Source organism: Columba livia, chromosome 5 (genome assembly GCF_036013475.1).
Source record: "Columba livia isolate bColLiv1 breed racing homer chromosome 5, bColLiv1.pat.W.v2, whole genome shotgun sequence".
Classification (NCBI taxonomy): Eukaryota; Metazoa; Chordata; class Aves; order Columbiformes; family Columbidae; genus Columba; species Columba livia.
In genome coordinates this window covers 39,334,352-39,347,205 of record NC_088606.1, presented here as the reverse complement: position 1 = coordinate 39,347,205, position 12,854 = coordinate 39,334,352, and the positions used below count along the sequence as shown (strand labels likewise).

The window sequence follows — 12,854 nt, the reverse complement described above, 5'->3', positions numbered from 1 at the left end:
ATCAAGGTGAGAACTAAAATCAAGGTGAGAGAAGAAAAACGGTTTTATCACTACACTCCCTGATTAGATGACAGCAACTGCAAAGACAAATCATCCTGCACATAAAGCCGGAATGTAATTATGGAGTGAAAATATTTCTCTGAACTTTCCTCTGGAATGACGAGAACACCATCCCCGGGCACAGTGCAAGATGCATGCTGATGCATGTCTGCCCTCCCACCCTTTTACATATACATATGATAAAATACTTGAAGATTTTCATGATTTCAACCAACCCAAGGTAAGAAATTCTGCAGTTAACATTTCTGTACTTTTTGTTCTATATTCATCCTGTGCGGCTTTGCGAAGCTTCATGTCTGTCTTTATGTGATCTTGCTTGTTTAAAATCCTACAGGTCACCATGGACAGCTATAGCTAGATTCAGCCATCAGTCTTTATATCCCTCTGAAGAGCTCAAAAGGATATCAAGCCACAGAGACTGGTAGGGCAGCATACAACAGGATACAACAGTTCCTAAAAATCAGGGCTTTATGCACATTTGGGACCACAATACTTCATTGGTGCGTTGCCCATCGCTACTTTATTCTTCATCTTTTGAGTTGCAGCAACCAGGCCCACACCAACCACCACTCACCAGCTTTTACAGCTGCGACCACAGACACTTTGGCCACTAGAGATTGCCTGTTTCTTGTGATCATTTTCTCATGACCTCATGACCAGTTGATTGAGCCCAGAAAGAAGAGATGGATTAGATATTCCTAGCACAGTTCTACCTAGTCTAAGCTTCTTTCTAGCTTGGGAAAAGGAAAGATAGAGAAATCTTCCTTTTAGAATGCATAAAAGCAGCAAGGAAGAATAGTTTCCCTCATCAGTCATTGTAACAACATCTGTTTTAACAGTAAAACTTCATATAAAACTCCTTTAGTCTGACCTATTAAATCCAAAATACAGAATGCATATCACTATCAGCAATGATAATTTTGATATAAAGTAATTGTTGCATAAGAATATCAATTTAGAAACAAAATAGACCCAAAATAAAACCTACTTGATCTAGTATTTGTGTATTTCAGGTTACTTTATGATGTGCAACCATTTTTCTTACAGTGCGAGGCCTCACTGAATCACAGCTGATTTAAACTCCATAAGTCCATATATACCATGGATTTTGACACTCCGAACATTTACAGTGCTGGGAATGAAAACTTGTTCTTTAATATTTTTCTTTTCAGATGTAAAAGCCACTGAGTGCTGAAAATCCAGGTGCACAAAATTCTGTGTGCAAAACAGTAATGAACAGGGAAAATGAAACTGGGAAAACAAGAACTGGTAAGCTTCTCTCCTTACATGCTGAGCACCAATCATTTGATTCATAAGAAAACGAAGCTATAGCAGCTTTTTATATGACTAGGCTTCCATTAATTTTGGGTTAGTTGTTCTTAAGAAACTGAGGGAAGACTATGTACTCTCTATCACCCACACATGCTACTACTTCTCCTCCCATTCAAGTCAACGAAGGAACAACTTGGAGATGCCATCCACAAGAGGCCAAATACAATCTCTGTGCTGCTGAGGCCAACAGCCAAAACATGTTAGATCTGTGTCACAAGCCTATTCAACTGCCAAATCACGTTCATGGGATAAAGACAGTCAGGAGAGACCCTTTTGCCACAAGCTCTGCATGTACAAACCACAAAGATTTTCAGAAGCAGCTTATAATGTCCTCAAACCACAAGCAAAGGGCACTGTAAAAACAGTGTCTTCCTTGAATGGTGTTGGTGTCAAACTGAGGTAAATCTTTGAGACTGATAAGCTCCTCTTCCAACTGCCCAGAGAAAAATCTCTCTTCTCCAGCATTCGTCTCTCTCACGTCTTCCTTTCCAGCCCCTGCCAGGTTCACAGACATAGCTGTGGAAGTCGCACGCCTTGCTCCAGCAGCCTTGCTCTGTGACTAATGGGCTGCCCACTCAGTCCCTCCTGGCATCTGAGCCAAGAGATGGAGAGGGAGCTGGGCCCAAACCACACGAGGCTCCAGGAGAAGAGACTAGAGAAGTATCTCACCAGGTTGGTGGAGGTTTTCAGCCAGATGGAATAAAAAGATTCAGTGAGGAGACAACTAGAGACAGCAGTTAATGGTTGAGACAATCTCCTGCATTAAAGAAGCAAGAGGTTACAGCTCTGGTGCTCACTTGTATTTTTTTGGTATCGCACTTGCATGGAAACTGCAGTCATATGTCTAACATCTGGCTCAAATTTCACAATAAAAAGTTTAGACCATCCAGCCCTATTAAACTAGTCAACAGATTCCAGGAAGGATGGTCAGAAGGAAGAACAAGGCCTTCTGTATTCTATTAAGTCCCCCACTGCAGAACAAATCTCATGTCTGATTCTCTGAGCTTCAACAAACTTGTTATTTTAAAAGCTTCCTCAGATTTTGTATTCAGCATTGATCCCTTCTGCCTTCCTTTTAACCAGGAACAACACAGATGGGACTGCGGAATCTGCCTGAAGCCTTTGAAAAAAGGTCAAGTTCTGTTTCCAGATTTAACAGCTCTTTCACTCCTTGTAGGACCTGGGATACATCAGCATATGTTTATTCTGTTTGTTTGCCGTTCTTCTCACCGAAGGCTGGGTGTGTGGGGGAAGGAATGAAAAGGACAGTGTTACAAGTGAAAGCACTGCAAAACAACAGCAGCTGCTGCTCCCTGTGCCTCCTGCCCTTCTTCAGCTCTTTTCAACCCTCCCCAGCTCCCTTTTCCCACTGTGTGCTAGAGCAGCATCGCCACCCCCTCCACCCCGAAACAGCAGCAGGGCCTAAGGGGAAATGGTGACTTTATGCTCAAGATATGGAACAGCTGCTGGAAAGCTCACACGGAGAAATTCCTGCCATAGTGCTAAAATATGAAGTTAGCTCAGTGAGAGAGATTATGAGAATCAGTTCACAGTAAGTAACAAACAACCAGAACCTTGAACCAGAACTAGTGGGGTACCCAGCTGAAGTATCTGTTCCATACATCACAAGAGATTCAAATTGCCTAGCCAGTCACATCTGGCATTAACCGTTCAGGGTAGACGAATAAAAGGGTTGAAGTGATGACTGGTTCCAGCCATCTGTAAGTTGGGTCAAAAAGAGCCCAGATGCTGGACTAAGAGATGCTGGCCCACGCTTTTCTGAACAAAGAAAAGCTCAAACTTGGCTCTGACTTTAACAGCTCAGGACCCTTACTTCTATTCCAAAACAGTATGGATCCATTCATATACTGTGGAAATTTCAGGATGTTCTAGTGCCCTTTCTGAACTGCCTCCACAGCACCTCCTTCTCCCTGGCACTGTGGACAGAAGGGCCAAAGCACCACAAAGGAAATGGCTGGAATTTCATAACTCTGGACAAGAACTCCAGTACAACTGGAAACTGGGACAAGCACCCTTATTTCAGGGCTTAACACTCAACCCACTCAGGAAAGAAGCTTTTGCCTTAACAAATAGAAGGTCTAGAAAAGTCACAGGGAGATTTCTCTATAACGGAGCCAGAAATGAACTGCTGTAAAAATTAGTTGCAAATTCTTGTCCAGGACCATACAGGCTTAGCAAGATCAATCAAATCTTCGTTAAGACAAGGAGTACATTTCAGAATCAAGAACAGTTTTAATGACTCCTGTATTTATTTTATTTACGCAAACTCCACCTTCCAGTGCACAAGCAAGGTTCAAGATTGCTTACTTAAACTTGGCCTCTTTTACAAATAGCCTCTAAACATCCATGTTCCTAGGAAAACAACATCTACATTGCCTGTATATATATATATATATATGTAAAAATAACTTTGAATCAGTTGGCTAATTTCAAGGTTTCCTAAACATAAATTAAACTTGTTTGAGGGAGATAATACTAGGCCAGGACAGAGAGACACGTCAGAATTTTTTAACCCATTCAGATGACTTTTTTTCTCCCCAATTAGAGGGAATCCAAACTTGAAAGCTGTTACAAATAATCCAGCCTTGCTTAAACAAGAACTTAAGATGTTTAGACACTACAGAATCAGATCACAAAGTCAGAAGAGCACAGGTTTCATGAGTTCCATTGCTCACAGGCTTATTGGTCTGGGTTTTTCTCAGTTCTTTTTCAAAATAATTTGACAGCCAGTCCAATATGGCTCTCCTCTGTTTAGCCTATCAGACCAGTCTTCTTTTGCATGTGAATGGCATTCCTAAATAATCTTTTGGCCAAAGACACATACCACATTTGTGGGTCAGGGACTGTTCTGGGAGTGGCAAAGCCACCTCGCGATACTTCAGCAGGTCCCTAAAGCTCATTTTGTCTCCCAGCTGAGGATTTGAATTACCCAACACAGATCTATTATTCCCATCTGAGGTAGCCCTGACACAGAAGCTGCTTTTGCATTGCTTGTGAACCACAGGTTGGCTGCCTCTGCAATAAATATTTGCCTGTTGCAATATAGATAGATATTACTTATTGGAAAGTTTAGCACGTCCAACACTAAGACAGAAGTTGCCACTGTGATACCACTGCTCACATCTTTCCAGAGTTTTCCTTCCTGTTCCTCCACTCCCAACTCCAACCTGCTTTAACACATCATTTCTCACTCAGCTGTTGTATTTTCAGAAGTTTTATTGAAGGAGGTGGGAAGTCAGAAAGGATGGTAATATTTTGCCCAGTTATCTATTGGCATAATTTTTTTTAGCCATTTACTCAAAGCAAAGTCTTTTAGCTTTTAGACTTATTACATTTTTTAAAGACATTATGATTTTTGCTTTGCACTCAAACATGCAGCATATGTCAGTTCCAGCTTCCTTTTATTTCCCCTGTCTACTGGGAAGTACCTTTTAAGCCTTCGGTGGAAGAGTTAAAAAGAGAAAATATATACCAACAGCAAAAAGATGAGATGAAAGTGAGGAGAAAAAGGGGCTCCATGGAGCAAAGATCCAGGGTAGGGAAAAAGCTCCTTTCATTTAGGCTGGGAGCAGAGCTGGGAGAGCAGGAGAACCACATCACACAGCCCAGAGGAACCAAGAAACTAATCACCCCTTTAGGCAAAGGATGTCACATGCAAGATACTTAATATGCCTGTTTTCTTCTGTAACTACAGTAAACCATGTTTTGTTTGACATTTTTCCAAAGAAAATCCTGGACCTGATGTCCTTTGGGCTAGGGCAGATAAGCCAATTAGTGTGCACGTTCCTGTTGAAGTGGGAGGATGCCAAATTTCCTTTGCCTTGACCACAGGATGAGCCACATTCATGAAGAGCTGCTTATATACAAAGCAACAGATAAATGTTTATAAAGATGTGTTTAAAAACAAGACAGGTTGGAAGGGCTTAGTGGGAGAGAAAATAAAGAAGAGCATGACACAAGTTGCACAAATAGAAGTTTCAAGGAGATATCTTTACCACTGGTATCCAGATTTATTAATTTACTCAAAATACACGTTAGGAGTTGAAGAGTCTCCATCAATAAATTCATCCTGCTGAGATATACTTTCAGCCATATTCTGCACATTATGAAAGATAAAGTTATCCTAGCTGAAAGTTTAACATTCACCTTGTTAAATGAAAAAAAAAAAAAAGTTACAAAAATTTCCTAATGAGCACAGCAGCAGAGCACCATCTGGCTGGAGAACTGAGCAGAGGTACCATACAAGCATCTTCTTGACTGCTCTATCAAGAGGCTTTCATCTCGGCCTTCAGCCTGATTCGTGACAGGCACAGAAATCTTCAATGGGCCATCACTTAATGCGGCTGACTCAGAGTGACAATGTTTCTACAGAGGACTTCTACAGCAATGCCAAGTTCAGCAACACCTGAGGAAGCTGTAGCAGCCTCTGTCACACAGCTTTAATCCACATGCTAAAATCACACAAAACCGTAACTGAAAAATCATCAGGTGTAAGAGCAAGATCAGACAGAAGTTCTAGTGAGGCTTCATGCCGTGCCCTACTTGGGGGTAGGGAAGAGGCTGACCTGCTTCTATCTCACTCTCCAAAATCCACAGTGAAGTGTCTAAGGTTTAGGTCAATGAAGCACCATCTTCCAAGTATATGTGGTGACTATGCCAGGAGCTAATACAGTATTTCATGAGGACAGTTTTCTGTCTACCTATTAGTATCAGCCAAGATTCAATTTTCTGCAGCCAGTGTTCCACTATTAGGTTTGCAGCTAGGGATTTATTATAAGGAGTAAAGACAGGATTCTGCCTTCTATTTTGGTAGCCTTACTGTTCTTAGCTGCTAATTAAATCTGGGAGCACATAGGGATAAAGACAAGTGCACAGAGAGTAATTTAGACAGTTAACATCGCAATAAAAAGCCATACACTGCCTATGGAAAATACATGACAAGGATATAATATCTCAAACACTAACATAATTGAAAAGGAATAGCTAACAACCGTTTACATTTACTACTGTCCTGTCACAGCTCAAGCTTCAATTATATGACTTATTTTGCCTGATCTGAAATAATACATTACCCAACAGTGAGCATTGCTCAATGTTAGCCAGCTGAGATTAATCCCTTCCAATTCAAATTCCGGGGAATTCTTTAGGAAAAGAGTTTCAATGCTGTAAAATTACTTCCAATTTCATTTAACTTCACTCCATCATAAATATACATATGGCAGTCTTCTGACTTGTGCAAGGGGTTTAAAAACAATTTTAAAATACTGTGATCTCAAAAGGAAACTTGAAAAGAGGAAGAAAATAATTTGCATTGTTTTAAAGATCTACATCTCTGTTCACCAAGAGGCTGCTAGCACCACATTCAACAGTATGCTTGTAGTATTCATAAGGAACACCTGTGTTACCTCCAAATAAATTTGCTCCAGGACTAATAACATAGGTGGGAAAACATGAGAATATTCACCTCATGTGGGTTTTGATTGTGGCCGTCTCTACATTGGTTTTGGAACCAGATAGCTTTTAAAAAAAATTTTTAAAAAAAGTAACTCAGTTTTAATTGTATCTATCTGTAAAAATGCCAAGCAGGCCACACTTGTGTGGGTACATCTGTTCCCTAAGGAATCACCCTTACTGACTGTGCTGCAGACACACCTTTAGCAGTATGAAGCAGGAATTCCATCCCCCGAGAAGTCAGTGGGCCTACTCTGCAAAAGAAATGAAGAAAAAAAACAAACCTGGAACTTTTGGCTAACAAACTTATGAAGCAGTGGAATTAGGGCTGCTGTCTCCAAGGATACCAGACCTAGCATCTTTCATCTGTCACTAAAAATTAACTTCATAAGAAATGATCTTAGGAGGGTGCGATCACACTGCAGTGCCTGGAGAGATCTCAAAGGAAGCACATGCTCGACTGTGTGATCACAGCAAAATGACAACAGTGTGATCTAAAAATAAATGGGTTCTTTACTCTGAAGCTGGTTTCTCCCACAAATGCCTAAACCAGAGCCTTCAGTTACCACTTTAAGGGCCAGGCAGAGAAATAAACAATCTGTGGATGGTACTTGTTTTCTGTACGTCTTGTCTGCATGTCAAAGAGGTGAGCTTGTTACTGTGGGAGAAAGCATGAACAGAGGTTTGTACATTGAATATGAATATGAGTAGCTACCCACTCAAATCCTCCTGAAGTCTCTCCTCAGACATCTAGTAATCATTATTATTCATCATTCAAGACAAAACTGGACCACAACAAATCACATTTGGGAACCAGAAGTGTTAAAAAATGAGACAGCGAAACTGTATCCAGCAGAGTATAATTTCCAGTGAAATAAGTTCTTTTGACAAGTCCATCATACTATGGGCATAACTGCATATGACTGTACTGGATCAGAGCAATCATCCTTCACTGTCTAGGCTCAGTAGCTACACTGGGTACACTGAGGGGTTTATCATCGGTTTCGTATAATTCTTCCCACAGACCTAACAGCAAAGCAACTTATTTCCTCTGTAGTTCACTGAGCATCAATATGCCACTAGGAGAACATTTTCCCCTTCACCCAGCTAATGATGAACCTATAACATGAAGCATGAGGACTGTCATAATTGTAATTCTATCTATTCTAGGTGCTGATCTTTTACAAAACAGCAGCTCTCATCCTCTTATAAAAAAGGCTATTTGTTTGCTTTGTGTGGATGAGTCACAAAGTACATACATGATCTAATAAGATGGTTCACATTTTATTAACATTTGAAGACCCTTCTGAACAAAGAGAAAGCCTTCTGGCAGCCTAAGTCCTACCTGTTCTGAGGCACAGAACAGTTTTTTTGTCTTATTTACATTGCACTCAGAAGAAGGGGCCCTCAATCAATACTGGAGGTTTGTAGTGTGTGGTTCCCTGCCACTCCCACCCACGTTCCTCATTTAATCAGAATGCCTGTGTTTCTTTAGAATAAAATTTGCTCTTTCAGCTCAAAATCAAGTACCACCAGGAAAACCAGTTGCAACAACATAACTCTGTTCCCATTTCCTAAACTCTTTCAGCAAGTCAGGGCACAGCCACTCACACAGACGCCAACTGAACCTTGGGGCCTAATTTGCGAGGCAAGTAATCCCTTAAGCAACTCCATTAGGTGAGGTCTACCAGTGTTCTCTTTTACCAGGCTACTAAGTAGCTGGATCTGAGGGTGAGCCAAGCCCAACCCAAAAAGAGACATACAGAATCTGCATCAAAAAGTACTGCACTTACTGAGCAACAGCATTCAAGATCATCCATTCTCTAACTTCATTATGGTACTATAATGCTATGGAGATATCCACTTTCCCCTTAAAATCAAGACAATTTCATTTGTTTGATACTTAACTCTATTTTTATATATACACACAGAGATAACAGCCAACAAAAACCTACAGCCTTGCTTGAAAAGTCAGCTCAAAATGATTTGTCACTCAGCTTTTCTCAAATGCTACAGAGCAGACTGTTTACTAGTAGACAGATTTGAACTAAGCACATGCTACAGAGTACCTACCCCAACCCCACCATTTCTGTGAAGTTATCAAGAATTTACACTCATGAAGCAAAAGATTTTAAAAACAAACACCTCCTAGATGTCAGGATGCTCCACAATGTATGAGAACCTGAAAATATGCTTGAAAAAGAAGTCTCAGTTATCTCATACTGGATAGGAAAATATGCTAAAAGCAAAACTTCCAGAGACAGCAAGTTTACTCTGTTTTTTAAAAAAAGTTAATCTTGTTATTTGCTAACATGAATAAATATTGCTAAAGATACATGGTCCTAATGGTCCTACCTACCTTTGTTGTTCATCACAAACACTTCCATTTGGTCTCTGTAACAGCAGAGCATTTGTCCCAAAAAGTCCAGAATGTGGCTGTCCAACACATGTCTGCAAAACACACTGGCTCACCAACATGTTGCACCTCAGAAAGAATAGTTTCTCATGGCTGCTCTGTCTACAGAGACTGGGAAATGCTTTGGCATTGCAGAGTGTGGTACATCTCTAAGAAGCCAGGAGAGAAATATTTATGAGGCAAGCCAGCTTACAGAGAACCTGTTGAAAGGCACTTGTAAGTGTAATGCAGAAGTGGTAAAATAAACTCCAAGTATTGTGAAGACACTTCCAAAAGTAATAAGCAGAAGTGTTTACAAAGCCCCGTTAGGGTCTCTAAAGACAGACCTAAAGAAATGTATGTACTCACACCAGTTATTCCTAGTAACTATGAACTCCAAGACCGGCGTTACCTTCATCAAAGATTAGAAACTCAGTTTTTAAATCAGCTGCTCCTCTGCCTCCACCTGCCCACCCACAAGGAACACCAAGGCATCAGGCAATCCACTGCCATGCTCCTGCCAGCCCATTACCACCTCCTTGCCAGGACAGGTCCCTGAAGCCACCACCTTGGCCTGCCTCATACGTCAGGCTTCCTCAGCGGTGACAGATCCAGGCCTGCAAACCTCCCCTTTCACAAGCAGCTCTGTTGGCTCTGACAGCACCATTTCACTGGGGGGAAGCCCCCAAATGGATCCTGTCTCACACAGCTGAAAGCAATGCAAAGCAGATTAGAAGGCACTCCCTCCCCTCAGCACATGAAGAGAAGTATCTGTGTACTCCAGAGGTCATCACTGGGGACACCAAGAGTCTTAGCACCTGGGCAAGCTTTATTCCTACCAGCAAAAATTATGTTTCTCCAGTCAACATCCCTGCTACTTTTGTCCAGCATCCTATCAAACTGATGCCTTTCTCTTCCACCTCCCTGCTTCCCCAACACCTATAATGTCAGGAACAGCAGTTTTGATTACATTAAGTCTCAGTGTACCTAACTGCGAGTGAAAGAGATTTATGTTCACCAAGTACATGGAGTGTCTTCTTACCTGCCTTCTACAAAATAAGATTTTGCATTCATAAGGACTCCAGTCTCTCATCTCTCCTGTACTCTTTAAAATGAAGGGAAAAAAGGTGGGAAATGAAAAAAAGTTTAAAAAGCACGAACAACACTGAAAAGACTATTAGAAAAGAAATATTACAACAGAGGGATCAGGAGACAGCCCAGAATACAAAGTTAACTCTTACCTTCTGTGTGTACCTGTGCAAGGTGAGTGCAAAAGCTGGAGACACTGACACCACTCTGCAGCCAAGCTCCAAAGCCCACTTTCCTATAGTTCTGGCTCAAACAGTGTCTCTCAAACGCTCTTCTCTCCAGCTTCTGTTTGGTTACTAATCCTTACTGCACAGGAAAAGGAGAGTTGTATTTCATTTAACCCCTGCAGCCTTGAAGTTTCTTCACAAGAGTGTTTGCTTTTGCTTGGGAAAGCCAGAGTCATAAGCACGCACTCATGCATGCTTTGGAATAGTTCCTAGCTCCTGTAGCCTGTGTGAACACACACGTGGGTTCTAAACCTTGAGTTACTGCAGGGGTGGGGCCCTTTGCAACTAGTTTTATTTTAGCTGTAGGCAGCATATCAAAAGAGAGACAGTTATCCACAGATCACTTCACTATTCATTTTCAGTAAGTTCCCAACTATAAAAAAACCCTATTTAACTTAACATTTACTTTAAAATTAAAGCCTGGATCACAGCTCACAGATATGCTTTTGACTAATTAAAGTTTGAACTTAAACACAATTCACAACTAGATACGGCTCTAGGCACAGTTAAGCAAATCCCTAAGGTCTGAAAACACCAGCACTTTGGATACAGATCTGAATTTAACCAAAGACGATGGCTGCTCAGGTTGCTCTATTTTTTCCTCTAACAAATGCCATGTAACTCAGAAACCCTCTGAAAAATCCCATGAAGAAACAATTTAGCAATAACAAAAAGAAAACTGTCAAGGGAAAAGGAATCTTGTTGGATGCATTACAAGGAAAAACTTGTGCTGTTAATCACGTGGATATTAGAGAAATCATTGCATAACAACTTACGTGCTGCTATTGTTTTGTCTTGAAAACAGACAATTCCCCCCTTCCTACCCCAATTTTGTTCTCTGCTTAGTAGTAAAACAAATAAATATTGAAACACAGAGATTACCGATCTGTAAAAATAGATTCTGGTCCAGCAATTATAAAAGCTACAAGCATTTCAACTCTACTTTATGTCAGATGTCTCCAAGATTATGGGAATATCTTTAAGCTCTTAAGTTTGGGTTAGTCTTTTTGATTGCCTTCCAGTTTTAGAGTCCTGTTTCATCAGTAGTCCATTGGAAACCACGAGACAGAGAACCTTGCTTTCAGAAGGAAAGATGCAGCTTCTACCTTATATAATTCCACGTGCTGGATCATCCAAGGAAGACACCAAGATGTGCAATGAAGTTTCCAGAACTGGTATCACTACTCTCTTTTCGGCCACACTACTGCTTTAGATGATAAAAGGAGACAATGTCCTTGGCAACTGTTGACAAGCCTGGACACATGTAGCTCCAAATAAAATAGAAAGTTCCTAACAGCCTCAAAAGAACACTGGGTGACACAGAAGCGATTTTATTCTGGGCCTACAGCTCTTTTCAGTCCTGCTGGTCAATCCCTGCCTGGCAACCAGCCATGAAAGGCACACGCTACTCAAATCCTACTATTACACATCCCACAGGGGACAGAGTTCAAATAAAAGTCACATCTTTTCCACACACACAAGCAATCCTTTACTTTTCTGTCCAAGCCAATTCTGTTCACAATAAACAAGGATAAACCCTAACATGAAAACCAAAACAAAATGGCAACGCCTCCAACAAGAAGCAGGGGAACCCCAAAAACTTGAAAGATAAAACACACCCCAGAAAAGGGCCTAAGGCTGGTGTTGAGACATGGCTACCTATGTTCCCCTTGTCAGGAGAGACAAGAACTGGACATTGCTGATGCCTTGTTAAGAATACCTAAATAATTGTCTTTCCCTTTTAGATTTGAATTTTCTTCTAAGAAAATAAATCAGGCCTTGGGCCAAGCTGTAGGCCCAACTTTTTCATCATAGAGGAGTTACATCAGCACGTGCTTTTTCTTTACCCGCCTATGCTCTCTGCTGGCCATTGGCTGTGGCCATCCTGCCAGATGTCACAGTTATATCCTAAGCTTCATGATATTTGATCAAACCAAAACCTGAACCCTTGGCCTTATATGAGTAAACCACACTTTCAGATCAGTTTAAATCTTTTAGACTGCATCATTGGCAAGAAAATGCTCAAAATCGAACCCCAAAGGTTCAAAAGTTGGTAGGCAAAAAACCCGCAGCTCCAAATGAATTCATAAATACCTGATTCTTAAAATTCCTTCTCGCAGCAGCAGAACTCAATTAATGCTTTTATTGAAATACCGAGCTTAGTAGTGCTTTTGTGGTTCTTGTGTTCTTGTTGATAGTTAGAACGACAAGGGAGTTCAGAGACAGGGAAAATGTGACTGCTCATGCTGGAGTCTAGCCAGAATACATCCAAAAAACAG

General features: G+C 41.0%; 1 protein-coding gene across 3 annotated transcripts in view; it reads right to left on the bottom strand.

Annotated features, from left to right (window-relative positions):
- PAPLN (papilin, proteoglycan like sulfated glycoprotein) overlaps positions 1–11,723 on the bottom strand; it is a 57,344-nt gene extending 45,621 nt beyond the window's left edge. For 2 of the 3 annotated variants that reach the window (XM_065064504.1, XM_065064505.1), the window contains exon 1: positions 11,682–11,723. In XM_065064504.1, the coding sequence (XP_064920576.1) occupies positions 11,682–11,708 (27 nt within the window). In that variant the 5' untranslated portion in view covers positions 11,709–11,723. Of the gene's footprint in view, positions 1–10,500; positions 10,817–11,681 lie in introns of those variants that run through there. The other variant, XM_065064506.1, reaches the window with a different exon arrangement.
- Between the last annotated feature and the right edge of the window lie 1,131 nt (positions 11,724–12,854).